This window comes from Sinohyriopsis cumingii, chromosome 6 (assembly GCF_028554795.1).
Source record: "Sinohyriopsis cumingii isolate HCF-2022 chromosome 6, ASM2855479v2, whole genome shotgun sequence".
Classification (NCBI taxonomy): domain Eukaryota; kingdom Metazoa; phylum Mollusca; class Bivalvia; order Unionida; family Unionidae; genus Sinohyriopsis; species Sinohyriopsis cumingii.
In genome coordinates, this window is record NC_142966.1 from 49,617,218 (window position 1) to 49,630,141 (window position 12,924).

At 33.3% G+C, this 12,924-nt stretch overlaps 1 protein-coding gene across 3 annotated transcripts in view; it reads right to left on the reverse strand.

The window, feature by feature from the left end:
* Nucleotides 1–12,924, reverse strand: part of LOC149796899 (protocadherin-7-like) — a 59,327-nt gene that overhangs the window by 14,767 nt on the left and 31,636 nt on the right. For all 3 annotated transcript variants that reach the window (XM_089961575.1, XM_089961577.1, XM_089961576.1), the window contains exon 2: nucleotides 7,866–10,746. In XM_089961575.1, the coding sequence (XP_089817701.1) occupies nucleotides 7,866–10,631 (2,766 nt within the window). In that variant the 5' untranslated portion in view covers nucleotides 10,632–10,746. The remainder of the gene's footprint in view (nucleotides 1–7,865; nucleotides 10,747–12,924) is intronic.

Below are 12,924 nucleotides of genomic sequence, written 5' to 3' on the forward strand. Positions count from 1 at the left end.
ATGATGCAAGAATTGTAGTAATTTTACTGAACATTTTGAATACAGCATCATACTTAACTTTCATCTCATCCATAAAATGAATGTACAGCACTCCCTCACTATAATGCCCTTCATTATCATACATTCCTGATTTAAGTGCTGATAAGGTTACAGCACTCCCTCACTGTATGTCCCATCATTATAGCTCGATTCCTGATCTAATGGCTGGTAAGGTTACAGAACTAACTGACTATACGGCCCTTCATTATAGCACAATCCCTGATTTAAGGGCTGGTAAGATTACAGAACTCCCTCACTACAAAGCCCTTCATTATAGTAAAATTTACTGATTTAGGACTGATATCATTACAGCACTCCCTCACTACAAAGCCCTTCATTATAGTACAATTACTGATTTAGGACTGATATCATTACAGCACACCCTCACTACAAAGCCTTCATTATAGTACAATTACTGATTTAGGACTGATATCATTACAGTGCACCCTCAATATATGGCCCTTCATTATTATAACATAATTCCTGTTATAAGGCTGATAATCCCATTTCACTAAGTAGTAGTCAAATTATGTATGTAAGATGCACTTTATTGTACAGAGCATATTTGCTTCAAATGAGTGAATAATAGATATATTTCACTGAGTGGGTGAAAATAGTTAAGTTTTTCATCTAAATATGAAGCATATCAATTGTTTACTTCCAGCTAGCAATGTTTTTTCTTCATTTTTATGCTCAACTGTACTGTCTATCAAGATGTACTATATAAAAGACTGAAGTACAGATTTTTTACTGGATCCAGTGTGATGTCAGATGTTTACTGTTTATGTTCTGCTATGTTTTGTGATCATTCGCACAGAAAATATAAACAGTAATATATTTCTTCTTCCCAATTCAAAGTAAAATTGCAAGTTTAAAATTTTGTTACACCTTGTTGGATTTTAGCGATAGTAATTATTAATGGGAGGTGTCAATATTTATTGCTCGACCACACAAACATTTAGAATAACTTCAAATTTTATGACTATAATGATATCCATGTCTATGAACAGCCAGCGAAAAATTATTTTATATTTTCACTCCAGTGAAATATTAAGGTTATTTCTATCAGAAAATCCAGTATTTCACAACCTAGCATGAAGTAAAAGGCAGTATACTTGATGACTCCAATGAACAGTGTTATAATGAGATAGTACTGTATCATGTACTTCATTATAAGGTCCCTTGATATAACACAGAATATTCTGTGGCTCCTGTGAACAGTGTTGCAATTTAGGAGTACTGTATTCCTTATTGTTATTGTACATGTTAATACCTCTTTATATTGAATTTTTTGTTTTTGCCAAGCCTAAATGGTGACAGCATGTTTAATATAATGAAGCAGTTCAGTGATTTGATGCATTCAATAAAAAGTTTGGTGATTAAAAATAGGACTCCATGAAATGTGGCTCAGAAAAGATATGATTTAAAAAGAGCTGAAATTGATAATAAAATTAAGTTGACATCACAGATAAAAAAAACTTATCGGGAATTTCAAAATAATTTATAGAAATAAAATAGTGAGATTTTACCTTAGATTTTTATGACATCACAATGCAAACAGGGAAGAAAGCCATGTTTAAAAATTTATAAAAAAATACTCTTCTCCTGCTAGATTTGAAATAATCTCAAATATATTTTTGTTAACAAAAAACTCTGTATCTTTAATTTTTACTGTGTACTGTCATATTCAGTTTGTATCCACTACAATTTAACTTTATGGTATCTTTTCTAAGAACATGCTTATTTATAGTATCCATCAATCTCCCTATCAGAATTCCCTAGATCAACAAAAAATTCCTGCAAATGAATACCAAGCTGTCATAAGTGACATACTCTCTAGAGGTTATTAGTGGAAATGGAACATTGTACCAATAGGTCCATTTAAATCTGTGTTGTACAGACCCAGATATGCTATTATATAATGCATCTGCAGACCAGGTCTATATAGGTTTCTAGGAGTAATCACTAGAACAAATAACATAGACCCTGATCTACTGATGCATTATGGGATGGCATATTAGGGGGCTAAGTTAGACTCATTTGTAGGCAAATATACAGTATCAAACCATGTCAAGCATATTATCTGCTCTCTGATTTTGATGGTCAGAGCCCCATCAAAGGATGGAACTAGCCCTGCCTAATTGGTTGTAAAGGAATATATTACTGCTGTCAGGACTAATTGGTCATTCTCTGCTAAACATCTGTTATACAATAAATACTCACATTGTTACACAGTTGTCATTGTTGTATTAGGCCCATTTTAGGTGTTGCCTACTCAGTGAAACAAAGCTTGCCATTAATACTCATCTTTTACAAGGAATTTCATGCTATCCATGTTTTGTGTTATTATTGCATGAATTATCATTAACTGTGCTTCCTCTTTCAAGTTCAGTTTTTAAAGAAAGGAAACTAGTTTTTAAGTTGTGTCTAACTGCAAACTGCACAGACCCAGATCTGTCGTCAGAAAATGCACTGGCAGATCTGGGTCTGTGCATTTTGTTAGTAGCAATCAGTAGAATAAACAATATGGACTCTGATCTGTAGGCACATTATAAAACAGGAGATTAGGATCTTTGTTGTTTGCAATTTGACTCCACTTGTAAGTGAATATAGACAGTACATGTTTTATTTAAATGTAAATTTTCAAGCAAATGGTTTTCATTATTTTAACTACTATTACATAAAGGTCAACAAATAAAAACACATAAATATAATAAACTACAGCAGATAGCAGGCTTAAAAAAATACTTTCAGCCATAAAAAAGAAGAAAAATAAGATTTTATTATTTTCATTTGCATGACTTTTAGAACAAAAAGGTCTGTCATTCTGTCAGTTAAGACATATTTATGACCTTGATCATAAAATTAAACAAAATTATTCCATACTCTTTTGTAAGCTGTCTACAGAATGACAATGCAATATCCGGCACCACTCACATGACCTACTCATAGTTTCTCTGGAATAAAACATTTGCATCCAATTTTCTGCTATCATGGATGATGAAAAGTATTTTTTCTCAGAACAAAAAAAGTTGTAAAGTTGTCTAAATATTTTAAACAGTAGCAAACTGTGGAAAAAGGTTCAAACAAGCTTGACAATTACAAGCAAGTCTGCAAAAACGTAAACAGTATCAGCAATACAAACATGGCTACACAGAGCTGGATACAAGTAATAAAAGAAAAAAGTTTTTTTAAGTTTCCTATCATCTAAAATATAAGTTTTTCCATCATGAATAATTGCTTCATTTTAGCCAAGTACTTTTTCAAGTTTAGAAAGTTTATGATGACAAGGCTTTTGAAACTTGATATAATGAAATGGGAAGACTGAATCTTACCATATATACTTGATATGATGAAATGGGAAGACTGAATCTTACCATATATACTTGATATGATGAAATGGGAAGACTGAATCTTACCGTATATACTTGATATGATGAAATGGGAAGACTGAATCTTACCGTATATACTTGACATGATGAAATGGGAAGACTGAATCTTACCATATATACTTGACATGATGAAATGGGAAGACTGAATCTTACCATATATACTTGATATAATGAAATGGGAAGACTGAATCTTACCATATATACTTGATATAATGAAATGGGAAGACGGAATCTTACCATATATACTTGATATAATGAAATAGGAAGACTGAATCTTACCATATATACTTGATATAATGAAATGGGAAGACTGAATCTTACCATATATACTTGATATGATGAAATGGGAAGACTGAATCTTACCATATATACTTGATATGATGAAATGGGAAGACTGAATCTTACCATATATACTTGATATGATGAAATGGGAAGACTGAATCTTACCGTATATACGTGATATAATGAAATAGGAAGACTGAATCTTACCATATATACTTGATATAATGAAATGGCAAGATTGAATTGTACCATATATACTTGATATAATGAAATGGCAAGATTGAATCTTACCATATATACTTGATATAATGAAATGGCAAGATTGAATTGTACCATATATACTTGATATAATGAAATGGCAAGACTGAATCTTACCATATATACTTGATATAATAAAATGGCAAGATTGAATTGTACCATATATACTTGATATAATGAAATGGCAAGACTGAATCTTACCATATATACTCGATATAATAAAATGGCAAGATTGAATTGTACCATATATACTCAATATAATAAAATGGCAAGATTGAATTGTACCATATATACTTGATATAATAAAATGGCAAGACTGAATCTTACCATATATACTTGATATAATAAAATGGCAAGATTGAATTGTACCATATATACTTGATATAATGAAATGGCAAGATTGAATCTTACCATATATACTTGCACATAGATCAGATCTAAAATCACAAAAATAGCATAGAACCAGATATATGAATGCATTATACAATGGCAGATCAGGGTCTATATTGTTTGGAGTTGGATCAAAGAAACCTACAAAACATGTTCTATTCTTACCTAATGAACTAAAAGTGTTTTATGTTGTTTTCTCAATTAGAATTATGTAAATAAGATGAAATATAATGAGATTAAACTTAGGCTTAGGCTTAAAAGAGAAATTAAATATTTGCTGAAGCAAATCTATATACTAATAAAATGACCGCCCCAATCATATTAAGAAAGAAAAACAAAATTTAATGGTATAGAAACCTACAAAATAAGTTACAGCCTTACACAATGGATACAATTCAATTTAATTTAATTTAATTTACTTCCTGTTCAGAAAGTACACATGGCCATCTTTGTTAATCATGATACAGAATACAGATGAAGAAAATAGCAATCATGACTTTTAAAGAAAGCATGGGCCTATTTGTTGCCTGTCTGCATAACAAACATATTTTAATGCAATTCAAACCATAGAAAATTATTACAATTTTCATCTATTTCCTCTCAGCAGCTATCCATGTTTCACATATAAGTACGTGTACATGTATTCATTTTACGAAATCATCTATCTTGGGTTTTGCTTTTTTCTTAGTTCATTGTAAAATAGAAAGAGATATTCTGTAATTTCCAACAAAATTTGGATTATTTATGTAATATTAGCTAATACTGAATTTTGTGTTGTTGTGGAAATCTAGCACGTACATGTACTTAAAACAAAGGATATGAAAAAAGGAAGCCATTTTCCAAATCTCGATCTAGTTGGTGCTACATTAATTGTTTGCAGGAAGTAGCATATACCATATTAAAAACCTTGAGGCAAACTAATCTATGGTATGTTATATAGAAATAGTAACATTAGTCTAAAATAAATTAATATCCGAGAAGAACAGGTGTAAGATATATTGTTATGGCAATGATGATCACAAGGAATCTGCCAAGTTGACAAGGAATCTGCCAAGTTGACAAGGAATCTGCCTATAAAGATATCAACAGAAGGGAGATAATGAAGCTTATATAGAGAGTACTGTTCCAGTCTACAGCCTTCTTTCTTTCTTTGGATTAGTCATATAGTGCCTCTTGGCATGCACATTTAATTTGTGCAATCATCAACTATTCCATGATACCATAGCATGCCACAGAAAACAAATACACCCCAAATGTCCCCATCTGTCTTCCTCTGACCAATGCTCTGACCTTTCACACAAGCATCTGTTTGTTTCAAATCTATGTCCTAAGTTTCCTATTTTGTGCAGACCTCTCCCTAACTTATCACCAAACATGTGAGTCACATCTGAGTCGAATAGTCCTGACTGAATTTTGAATTTTCCTGCCTTGTGACAGTTATTATTTTCCATGTACATGTACTGCGATTACTTGAGGTTTCTGAGAGATTTCCCAAATCAGTTTGGCTTGCAGCTGTCATCCAGTCTACATATGAGATAATGAAGCTTTCATAAGGGAACACTGTTCCAGTCTACATCTAAGTAACCAAACTAATCAAATTAAAATTCACTTTGATCAGATTTGATAATCTTAATTTAATTTGACAAACTATCTTTATTAGATTACACAAAGAGACAAACTATCTACTACAAAAACCATTTCTGGAATTGCAAATGTTACAGAAGCAACTGATACTGAACCTTGCTAATCAACAGACCTCTTTGATTTCAGATGAATTCTCTGCCCACTAAAAATGCAGATTCTTTAAAACTTTATTTTCCCCCTTGAAAATTGCTGATAGACATGGAAGTTTTAAACATAATGAAAACTGGAAGGATAGTCAAGGTGGCATAGAATTATCTAGTCAGATATGATACTTTAAGGGTGTGCTTTTAAATCCTACCATCTGACCAGCCTGGTTAAGCTTCCATGGCATGTTCTTGGACAAGGTACTTTACTCCAATTAACCCAGCACTAAATAACGTACCTGTGTTGTGTGCCATAAACAGATCAAATCAACAACAATTTGAAAATTGGACAAGAGATGTAAAAACAATAAAGATTTTAAATAGTCTATGTCATCTGAGAATACACCATCACTAATATTATATAGTACTATTATATAGTATTACACACATATTTGACCCACTTTGCCACTGACAGACCCTTTATTGAATGTGGAGCACTTAAGTACAGGTCAGGCTTGATGATTAGACTGGTCATCAGGCCAATTGCATTTGTTGTGTACTAATGTTAAGTACAAGCCTAGCATGGTGATTGGACTGGTCAGTAGGCCAATGTTATTTGTTATGTACAATGTTAAGTACACTCCTGTCTTGGTGATTAGACTGTTCAGTAGGCCAGCTTGTTATATACTAATGTTAAATACATGCCTAGCTTGATGACTAGACTGGCCAGTAGGCCAGCTTGTTATATACTAATGTTAAATACATGCCTAACTTGATGATTAGACTGGTCAGTAGGCCAGGTTGTTATATACTAATGTTAAATACATGCTTAACTTGATGATTAGACTAGTCAGTAGGCCAGTTTTTTATATACTGATGCTAAGTACAAGCCTAGCTTGGTGATTAGACTGGTCAGTTAAATACAGGCCTAGCTTGGTGATTAGACTGGTCAGTAGGCCAGTTTGTAATATACTAATGTTAAGTGCAAGCCTAAGCTTGGTGATTAGACTGGTCAGTAGGCCAGTTTGTTATATACTAATGCTAAATACATGTCTAGCTTGGTGATTAGACTGGTCAGTAGGACAATGGTATCTGTTATGTACTACTTTACATTTGTGGCAGTTGTTTGGGAGATGAATCCTATAGAAGCTGCTTGTATCAGGATAGATCCACTCTTTAGTGGCTTTTGGAAGTCAATGGTTTCTTACTAAATTAATGTTCTCTCACTGCATTGCAATGCACCACTGGTACATTGATAAACTATGTATGTATGATTACCTGTAGACTGGCAAGTTATGTATGTATAATTACCTGCAGACTGTCAAACAGTTTATGTATAATTACCTGCAGACTGTCAAATAATTAATTTACGTATGATTACCTGTAGGCTGGCACATCCATATCTTGCATCTCAGCTGAAAGTTTCTATAATTCATTTTCTTGTCATTGTTGTCAGCAATTTAATGTAATTGTCCATGATTTAACTTGATTACAGCATCAGCAATTTAATGTAATTGTCCATGATTTAACTTGACTACAGCATAGTAATTTAATGTAATTGTCATGATTTAACTTGACTACAGCATAGTAACATTTCTAAGTATGCAAAAGAAACATTCTGTTGAATTTAAAACATCTACAATTTAGTACTTATATAAAGATTGGATAATAAAAATTACAATATATTTTCGAGTAATACTGGGGAAAAAGGTAACTTATTGTACTCAACTTTCAAAGTAATTCCTTTCACCAAACTGAATCAATTTCTACTACCTACCTCTTTTTGTTTTTGATCTTCAAAAACAGATGTTGTTGAAAAACTGACTTCATGGTCATTTGAGTCCAATTCATCATCAAAGGAAAAGCTGACTTCCTTTTTCTTTTTTGGAAGATCAACTTTGTCATATGGCTGTGAAAGAATAGACAGTCCACCATTTGTTTTGTCTTCTATGAGGTCCACCATATTGTTCTGTTGGCATCCTTCCATTTCCATTTGCTGATGCTTTTGTTGATGTTGATCAAGCCTTCGAATGACACAGATCACAACAATAATTGCAGTAGACAGTAAAGCTGTTACAGTTATTACAGCAACAACAATTCCAACATAACTACCTTTTATATAGTCTTGCAGTGGAGCTAACGCTGTAGCATTGGAGTATTTAATAATTATGTTTAATTCTGTTTTGACAGAGTACTGTTTTTCAATACCATTATCATGCACCAAAATAAAAAGAGTGAACAATTCATCTTTTTCAACCGAGTACACCACAGTCATGGACAATTCCCCAGTTGATGGATTCAGATAAAATATTCCATTTTCATTTCCAGAAGAGATGAGGTATGTCAACTCTTGGTTGACTCCATCATCATCATCATGTGCCTCTATGGTTGTAATCACTGTTCTGATTGGAATAAGATGGGGTACTGAGATTGTATTATTGCCTTGTACAGGAAAGATGATGTGTGGTTCCATGTCATTTTTATCCAAAACTTTAACATGAATGTTTGTAAAACTGCTCATTGATGGGGTACCCTGATCAATGGCAACAGCTGTAAACAAATATTCATTTTTAACTTCACGATCAAGGGCGCTATTGCACTTAACCCTTCCATCTCGAAAAACAATGAAAGGAAAAAATAATGAAGATTTATTAGCTAAATTGATAGTAAATTGGGCATTTTGACCCTCATCAATATCTTTGACAGTAAGCTGACCTACCAGAGTGTCTGGAAGATTATTTTCCATTATGCTGAATTCAAACAGTTCTTTTGTGAATCTTGGTGGATTGTCATTTATATCATTCAGTATTATCACAAATGTTGCCATTCCGGTGAGTTGACTTGGTGTACCTTGGTCTATGGCAAGAACTTTAAAAGTAATGTTGGATGTCACTTCCCTATCAAATCTAGCATTAGCTGTTAAAATTCCTGTTTGTGGATTCATCTGGAACATTGATTTAAATTCCTCTGCAACATAATATTGTATAAGTCTATTTTGACCAGCGTCTTTATCGGTTGCATACACTCTTCCAATAATTTCACCAATTAGATTTTCTTCATCTATCTCCTCCAAGTAAGTTGACTGACTAAATACTGGAGGATTGTCATTTTCATCTGTAACTTGAACCAGAAAACTGGCAGAAGAGCTTAAGACAGGGTTCCCATGGTCACGGCAAGTTACCACTACATTATGCATTTCGACAGATTCACGATCAAGTGAATCACGCACAACAACTTTGTATCCTTTGCCAGAAAGACTCTGCAGTCCAAATTTGGGATTTGAAACTTCACAGGTAACCTCTCCATTTTCCCCCATGTCTGTATCTTCCACTTGTACATGAGCAACAAACTGATTGATGGTGGCCAGCTCTGATACATTCACAACATGTCCTCCAGCTGAGGATACAAGATTAATTGTAACAATTGGTGGATTGTTGCCTGTATCATTTACAACAATGTTGATAACTGCTTGATTCAGGGACAACAAAGGCCTTTCTCCTTTGTCCAAAGCTTCAACAATAAGTTTATATGTTTTCCCTTCCTCATATACTAATTGTCCAATGACACTTAAAACTCCTGTTGTCTCATTTATTGCAAATTTTTCCTTTATCTTGGTTAGTTCCATCTGATGTGGACTAAACTGATATGTAATTTCACCATTTGGACCGATATCTTTGTCTGTAGCTTTAACTTGCAAAATACTGGTACCAATCAGAACATCTTCCATAACAGAAATGTTGTAACTGTCTTTTTCAAAGACTGGTGGGTTATCATTTATGTCAGTTATTGTTATGTTTACTTTCAATATTCCTGTCCGAGGGGGCTTTCCACCATCTTTGGCAATTACTGTTACTTGATAGAAATCCTTTGTTTCACGATCTAGTTCAGCATTAACAACAATCTTGACAGTAAAACTTCCATCCAACTTTTGATCTACATCAAGTCTAAAGATGTTATCAGGGGAAATAATCTCATAATTTTTAATGGAATTATCTGCTCCTGAATCTTTATCCACTGCACTCTCAATAAGAAAAGAAGAACCATTTGCAGAAGATTCCAGTATTATTAGTGTTACTGTGTCTCTTGCAAATGTTGGTGCATTATCATTTTTGTCCATAATTGCAACTGTGATGGTTATGATTTCAAAAAATGAGCTTTGAGCTCGTGTCGACTGGGCAGCAATGTCAAAAATGAATTCACAATTAGTGGAGACTCTACATGTAGGAATTGTATCACAATCAATGACCACAGATGTGAATAGGAAACCAGTCTTATCATTAAGACTAAACATGGACTGAACATTTGACTGCGTCAAAAAGCTGTATCGCAAGTTGCCATAATCTTCTGGGAAGAAAGCTCGAACATCATCCAGAAACTTATTCGCAGAAGACACATTTCCAACCAATGTTCCACTTGGCAATTCTTCTTCCACTTGAAAAAAGACGTGATAGTCTTGCCCTTTTGATAGTTTAGTGAAAATAGAAATGATGATCATAAATAAAGTCTGGGAAGTCAAGGGCTCCATTTTAAGTTTTGAAAACATTTAATTGCAGTACCTAAATTCCCAATTATCCACCAGCCAAAAAGCATTATTTTTAATGCTTGCTATGCCTGCCTCATCTTGTGTTTAACTCCATTCAAGTTGTTTTCTCCTTTATCTGTAAAGAAAGGAGTAAATGTTTACAATCTAGTGCCTTTCATTATAAAACTTTCAGTATTGACATAAAAGTGTAACACAATAACAAGTACTTAATATGCATGAACTCCTTCAGCCCCAATCCCGCCTGTAGGCATGATGAGGCTGTACCCTACTTCCAAGCTCTGCAGCATCACGGTCATTTAAGCTACACCAAAGTGGATGGTATTACAAAGAAGCAGACAGATATAGCTCTACAATGATACCAAATAATCTGGACATTCTAGTTGCACTACAAAATACAGAGGGAAAAACCTAATTGTTTGGACCCTTTTTTGTTTCACTCAAAATTCGCTCGCGGTCGGAATCCAATTTTGTGTCTCGATTTTAGACCTTTTGGCCTCAGATCTAAGGCAGACCAGTCTGAACTGCACACAGAGAGGTGAACCTTTGCAAGAACTAGGATAAGGTGGGTATTTGGAATAAAGAGTGGTCTCAATATGAAAATGATGGGTCCATTATGCAAACAAAAAACCCCAAAACCCTCCAACTTTTACCCTTCTGCTCATGCCCAAGCAAAATAACCAATGAAAAATGATGTTTCTAATACAACTAGGCATTAGTCTAATGGAAAATCTGTTGAAAGTTGATGTATTATTATGTATTCAGAAATAGCCCCCAAAATGTCTTTCCTACTTGCATTTCAGGCAAAAACGCAAAAACCTCCAGGGCCGAATGAGTTAATGAAGAAAGTGTCCTGGTAAACAAATGTTACTTTTAGGCCAAAAACTTACCCAGCAATCATGGGTTCTATCTCAATCCATTGTGTTCAACAAGAAAAATAAACCATTCAGTAATGTTGTTGATCACTTATGGAATTCATGAGATCAATTTTTCAAGTGTTTTCAATCTTGGTTTACGTATCATGTTTATATTTGGAATTGCATTACCCAAGTTTCAGACACGTTTACTTGAACAAATATAAATGATTAGGTTAATATAAAGGATCTATTTTTTTACATAAGCTATTTGTTTACAGAAGCTATTTGTTTACAGAAGTTATTTGTTTACAGAAGCTATTTGTTTACAGAAGTTATTTGTTTACAGAAGTTATTTGTTTACAGAAGCTATTTGTTTACAGAAGTTATTTGTTTACAGAAGCTATTTGTTTACAGAAGTTATTTGTTTACAGAAGCTATTTGTTTACAGAAGTTATTTGTTTACAGAAGCTATTTGTTTACAGAAGTTATTTGTTTACAGAAGTTATTTGTTTACAGAAGCTATTTGTTTACAGAAGCTATTTGTTTATAGAAGCTATTTGTTTACAGAAGTTATTTGTTTACAGAAGCTATTTGTTTACAGAAGCTATTTGTTTACAGAAGTTATTTGTTTACAGAAGCTATTTGTTTATAGAAGCTATTTGTTTACAGAAGCTATTTGTTTATAAAAGCTATTTGTTTACAGAAGCTCTTTATCAAAGGCTTTGAATAATTCACAGAAGGTAGGTGGTTTGCTTAAATGGACTGCTGTATCAGACTGGTCAATTGGTATATTTTTTTGGCCTGAAATTTTGTAATTATAGTCAAATTGTACATATTCTCCTTTATGCCTAAAATTCTGTACTTATGTTGAAAATTTTATCATTTAAATAAAGGTACATTTTCATACCAATCCCCACTTGGACAAACTGCATCATCAAACTCATATAAAACTTCACCAAAAACCCTGTTTCACTGTAATTGATAAGACAAGGTGCCTGTTCATATACATGAATAACCTTGCCAACAGAATCACCTTGGATCAACTGACAATAGACAGACTCATACAGAGGAAAACACCAGAGTCATTAAAGTCTGAATATTAGGTTACAGTGACCTAATTTGGTATGGTTGAGTTACTTTCCTAGAGATGCACATACCATAAACCACTTTTCACAAGTGTAGGTGAAACAGACCTCAAAATGTTGGTGGTTTAATAATAGCTGAAAATACAGTGAAACAAGTGTGAAATCAGGTCACAATGGCCAACTTTTTATATGATGGAAATACCCTAATATGCATCCACAATGCAAGTGTAGATGAAATAGATTCTAAAATTATGAGGATGTAATGAATATTTTTGTTTTTAAATGTTGGTCAAGCATGAATATTTGGTCACACTGGCATAGTACTATGGTAGAGTTTAATAGGGTCTAAGACAC